Source organism: Glycine max, chromosome 19 (genome assembly GCF_000004515.6).
Source record: "Glycine max cultivar Williams 82 chromosome 19, Glycine_max_v4.0, whole genome shotgun sequence".
NCBI lineage: Eukaryota > Viridiplantae > Streptophyta > Magnoliopsida > Fabales > Fabaceae > Glycine > Glycine max.
The window spans coordinates 50662082-50667642 of NC_038255.2; the positions used below are offsets into that span (position 1 = coordinate 50662082).

General features: G+C 28.7%; 1 protein-coding gene across 1 annotated transcript; it reads right to left on the bottom strand.

Annotated features, from left to right (window-relative positions):
* Positions 1 to 392: 392 nt before the first annotated feature.
* MYB185 (MYB transcription factor MYB185) lies at positions 393 to 2915 on the bottom strand. Its single transcript, NM_001248891.1, is given in 2 exon segments — positions 393 to 1127; positions 2743 to 2915. Coding segments are annotated over 2 exon segments (846 nt in total). The 5' UTR covers positions 2876 to 2915; the 3' UTR covers positions 393 to 414.
* Positions 2916 to 5561: the final 2646 nt, after the last annotated feature.

A 5561-nucleotide genomic window follows, 5' to 3' on the forward strand; every position in this document is an offset into this window, starting at 1 on the left:
ATTATGCATCTGAAAACAGAGATCGGGGGCTAATCGTTGTTCAATAGTTGTTAGAAAACACGAAGACAATTGACAATGTGAGAAAGATTATCTAAATATTTGATAAAATTGTTTTATAGTCACATTTAATGAGTAAAAACCTCTCAGGAACATTTAAGAGTGACAAGACTCATAGTCATCGCGACCGATTCAAAGTAAAAAAAATCTAAATATAATTTTATCAATAAATCAAATGTTATAATTAAATTAATAATCTTTACAATTGATATATTTAATAATTTAAAAAGTATTCTAAATAATTGATACTAATTAATAATCTAAGGAATAAATAATACGTACAATATTGTTTACGTGCTAGCTAGAGCAAACTTTATTTTATTTGTTCAAACCATATTTTCACCATTATTTGTACATTTACACCAATAAAGATTGAGCAAAAGAATCTAATTCATCTGGCTTCTCCTCAACATTCAAGAGCTGCAAGTACTCTTCGTAGAGTTTTTCTAGCGTACCATGATCATCAGTGTGAACATCAGAATAGCATTCCTCGTAAGAGGCAGTATTGTTGACTAGGTCATGGTCTTCACCAAAGAATATTTCAATCCCACCATTGTCTGCATCGTCACCTACCCCCCAAACCATGTTCACCTCTTTTACTTCTGCTTCTGGGCTTTGAACTTTCTCTTCGCTAGTTGATGCAGTTGCTGAATTGGAATTAAGGGTTAAGGTGCTATCCGTTCTGGGTATACATGATGATAAAGCCTTAACCCTTATGGGTTTTGGTAGATAAACTAAAGTCTTCTCTGACCCTTTGTTATTCTCATTCTTTTGCTTATTCTTCTTTTTACCCTTCTTCTTCTCTGGTGCCTCAGTTAACTTGTCGTGTGTCTTTGGATCGGTTCCTTGATTTCTCAGCTTCTTGCTGAGATGGGTATTCCAGTAGTTCTTAATCTCATTATCTGTTCGTCCTGGTAATCTCCCCGCGATGAGGGACCATCTATTTCCTAAAAGCGAATGCATTCTAACTATAAGATCATCTTCTTCTGGGGTTATGTTTCCTCTCTTTATATCTGGTCTCAGATAGTTCATCCATCTCAGTCGGCAACTTTTTCCGCATCTAAGAAGCCCTGCACCAAGCACCAACCACCAACCAATAACCATGATTAATCAATTTTATCTTACTGAAAAAAGAAAATGAAAGTACTATGTTATTAATCTTATATCATTCATTTACTCCTTATAATTTCACAATTTATATATTTTAATTTAAAATTATTTTTTTTAATTTTTATAATTTATATTTTAATTCTCTTTTAGTTCTTATAATTTAAAAGTAATCTTTTTAATTTTTATAATTTGTATTTTAATTCTCATTTAGTCCCTATAATTTGAAAGTGATATTTTTAGTCTATATAACTTATATTTTAATTACTTTTTGAGTCCTTAAAAAAATATATAAAAATAATTAGTTATAAACTAATTATAAATTATAAATATTTTTTATTACAAATTATCTTGCGATAGATTAGTTATGAATTATTTGTTAATATTTTTGTAGTTAATTATAATTGATAATACTATTCATATTTTGATGATAATGATTAAAAGAGAATTAAAATATAAAGTACTGAAACTAAAAATAGCACTTTCAAATTATAGAGATTAAAAAAAAATTAAAATGTAAATTATAAGGACTAAAAAATCACTTTCATATTATAGGAATTAAAAGAGAATTAAAATATAAATTATATGACTTAAAAAAACTATTTTAAAACTATAAAAGACTAAAATATAAATGATAAAACTATAAAGACAAAATGAATAATTAAATCTTATTATAAATATACCATGTTTACATACAAGGTCAAATAAAGTAGAGTTAATTAAGTCAGATGATTGAAGGTGGGGAACAACTTGAATTAAAATGTTAGAAAATATATTTTTTTTGACAGCTATCATGGGATACCTTGGCCCCACGAACATTTTTGATACACATGTATAATTCAATTATATAAAAAAAAAGAGATAAATAAATTATATATATAAAGAGTTTAATTTTTATTAACTGTTATCTATATATATTGTTAGAAATTATTTTTAATTTAAATTTTAAAGTAATTACTATAAAAAGCAATAATTTTATTATAATGACGGAATGATAATATAAAAACAATACTATCAACTGGATAATAATATTATACATAAATAATATATTTTATACGTTCAAATAATGGAACACGTACATATAATAAAAATAATAATCTTTTGAAAGAGAGATATGAAGAGATGGAGAAGAACAATAATAAATGTGAAAAATGATATGATAAATAAATAAATAAAAGGTAAGCTAAAAATATAATACAATAAAGACAATCTAATGTAACGATATAAGGGAGAAAGAAAGATACCCTTTACACAAACATATTATACAACGAAAGTTTGACGATAAGAATAACAACAACAAAAAAATAATAAAGATTGAAGAGAGAGAAAAAAGAAAGAAATATGAAGATGTTAATTTATGAATAATATATAGGATATGATTGATAAAGAAGGGACAAACAAATGAAGAACATGTACACCAAAAATAAAAACAAATCAAGAACACAATATGAGATCAGAAGATTAGGAAGCCAGATTAAACATGAAAAGGTGATCAAGAGGAGGAATCATATATAGAGAGGTAGCTGGCTAGGGTAAGAAATGAATGGGCAGCAAACTAATATAGTATATTATTATTACCGGCTCTTTTTGGTAGTGATCTCCACTGGCCTTCTCCATGAGTTTGAATATACTTAGTGAGCAATGCATCTTCTCGAGGAGTCCATGGACCTCTATGCAACCCTACTTTAGAGCAACAAGGAGCTCTTCCCATCTTCAGAAGCTTCTCTAGCGAACTCTGAAAGGAAGCAGAGCACCATAGTTAGGTTCCAACACCCTTGCCCTCCTTTTAAATACCATCTTTCTTCTTTCTTTAAAATAATATTTACTAATTGATCACGACAAAACTGATTGGTATATGGTTGTTGAATTTTATATTCATTAATATTAAAACTTGAAAGTCAGGTTCGGCTATTCTCTGTTCCTATTTCTCACCGCAGATATTTGTTGATAATTCTCCATCAGAAGTTTACGATATTTAATATTTTAATAATATTAAAGAATATATACTTATATTTCATAAAAATAATTTTTATTTTCTTAAGCATAATTTATCAAAACCGTTTCTTATACAACTCTTAAAATACATAAGAGCTATTTAATGTTATACACTAAAAATTATAAAATGTCTATTTAATTGAATAATAAATACTTTTACCAGAAACTATAAAAATGGTTATATACTTTATTTGGAAGGTTGTGGTATTGTTATGTAGTATAAATAGAGTAAAGTTATTCTTATTTGTTGTAAATATAGATCCGTGCACGAAATTAACTCAACGACCTTTCTTCTATCTGTCTTTCTACCTCATGCTTTCTTTTAAGGCTTTTACATGCATTTATATTAGTGGGATAGGATTTGACGTGAACCTATTGAACATATGGAGCAAAGACTTTGTGAGTGAAAATGTGTCAAACTTCTAGTTATTTTTTTTCTCTGTATGTAGCATTATAATTAATTGCTATATTAGATTGTAATTAGGAAATAATATTTACACATCAAAATCTCTACATTATTTTCACACTTTGTATTTTGGTCAAAGAAATGTATTGGGATATTATTTTATTAATACTTAATTAAAAAGTGGTGTAAAAATAATAAATTTTTAACGTGTAAATATTATTATTGTTCAACTTGAGTGGTATTAATAAATTTTTAACGTGTACTACAATTGAATTTTTCCAAGAGTTGCTCAAAACTACAATATTTAAAATAGTTGGAGAGAGTCCATTATTCTTGTGCCGACTCAATTGTAGGAAATTAACGAATAAATATTTTAATAACATGCTTGGAAAAATTCCTTTTTGTACTTTTGTTTTCTTTTTACTGAGTACTAGCCTGGAAAAAGTAATTTAAGATATACAAAAAATTATAAAACCCCGAGTTGTTGCTGATGCAAAGGATATGAAGATTTGTTTATACAACTAAGATAAGTACTAATAGCTGCAACCATATGAAAGCATCCAATGACTTTCAATATTTGTTTTATTTGCTGGCCGTTGAACAGGATAGTGTCTTATTTGATCAGGTATTTTCAGGGATGGGTTCGTAAGACTACTGATTTATATACGCTTTTCATATATGTATACATATAAGGATACTCTCTTTTGTAAGGGTGGGTACCCATGTACCCTTGATCCTCTATCTTAATGTATATCTTTCTAATATTGCTGAGGAAAAAAAATGGCTAACGAAAATATTACTACCAAAAATCACTATGAGAGAATTTTATGGAGGACATTAGGCAGAGCTATAACTAAAACAATATCAAAATGACGAGTGGGTTTGGAAGTCAAACGGTGAAGGAAAATTCACTGTAAAGAAAGCGTACAAAATCATATCTCATCAAGATATTTCAAAGGAGGATGCGAGGTCCTTTAGTAGTGTGTGAAAATCTGTTGTGCAATCAAATGTGGCTGCTTTCAAAAGATAATCTAAGGAAGCGGAATGGATGGAAACTCCATGTGTTTGCTTTGCTCACAACAAGTGGAAACAGTGCAGCATTTGTTTTTTTGAGTGCAAACTTGCTATTCAAGTCTAGAATATGTGTGCTGAGTGGTCAGGGGTAGAAAGAGCGTTCCATAATGATCCGCGCCAACACTTCAGCATTTCAGGGTTCATGGCCAATCTTTGGTGGAAGACTGTTTGGCTTGCAGTTGTGTGATGGCTTTGGATACATCGAAATGCAGTAATTTTTAAAGAAGAAAATCCAGAACTAGACAAAGTGGTGGAGTTGATTAAAGTAAGATCATGGATGCGACTATCTTCCAAGGCTAAAGGATTTTTGGCAAAATGAATAAACTGAGCAATGCAACCATTATTATGTTTGACAAAATGATTATTTTATTTTGAGCTTACTTGTTTGTATGAAAGCATGAACTCTTTTGGTCATGCGTTGGGTAGGTATACAACTACAGAGTATTTTATGTGCTAGAACTGAGTTATGCAGGGAAAGGTTTCTTCAATCTTTCTACATTGTAATTTGGTATCTTCTGCAACTCTTGTAATTTGACAATGTACCTCTGGTACCTGTGTGATTATTGATATATTTACCCTTTACTAATAGATAAACAAAAATATTACTACTAATTACTAAGAATAAGTATATATAAGCCATAAAAAAGATTTTTTTTTATCGGCCAACAAAGATATATATTAAAGAAACAAAGGTACCAGAAGTATCATACAAAAGATTAATTTCGTGTTTAGCAAGTGCAATTTGTATCATCTATTCAATCTTCCTCTTTTTTTCTTCTTTTCAAGATTCACCAAAAAAATAAGAATACAAATAGATATGAAATGTCTGTCTTTTCCTTAATTAGTTAACATAAAAATAACATAAGTTACATTTTGTTTTTTTTTAGCATTTTTTATTCATAAGAATTTAAGATAAATATGA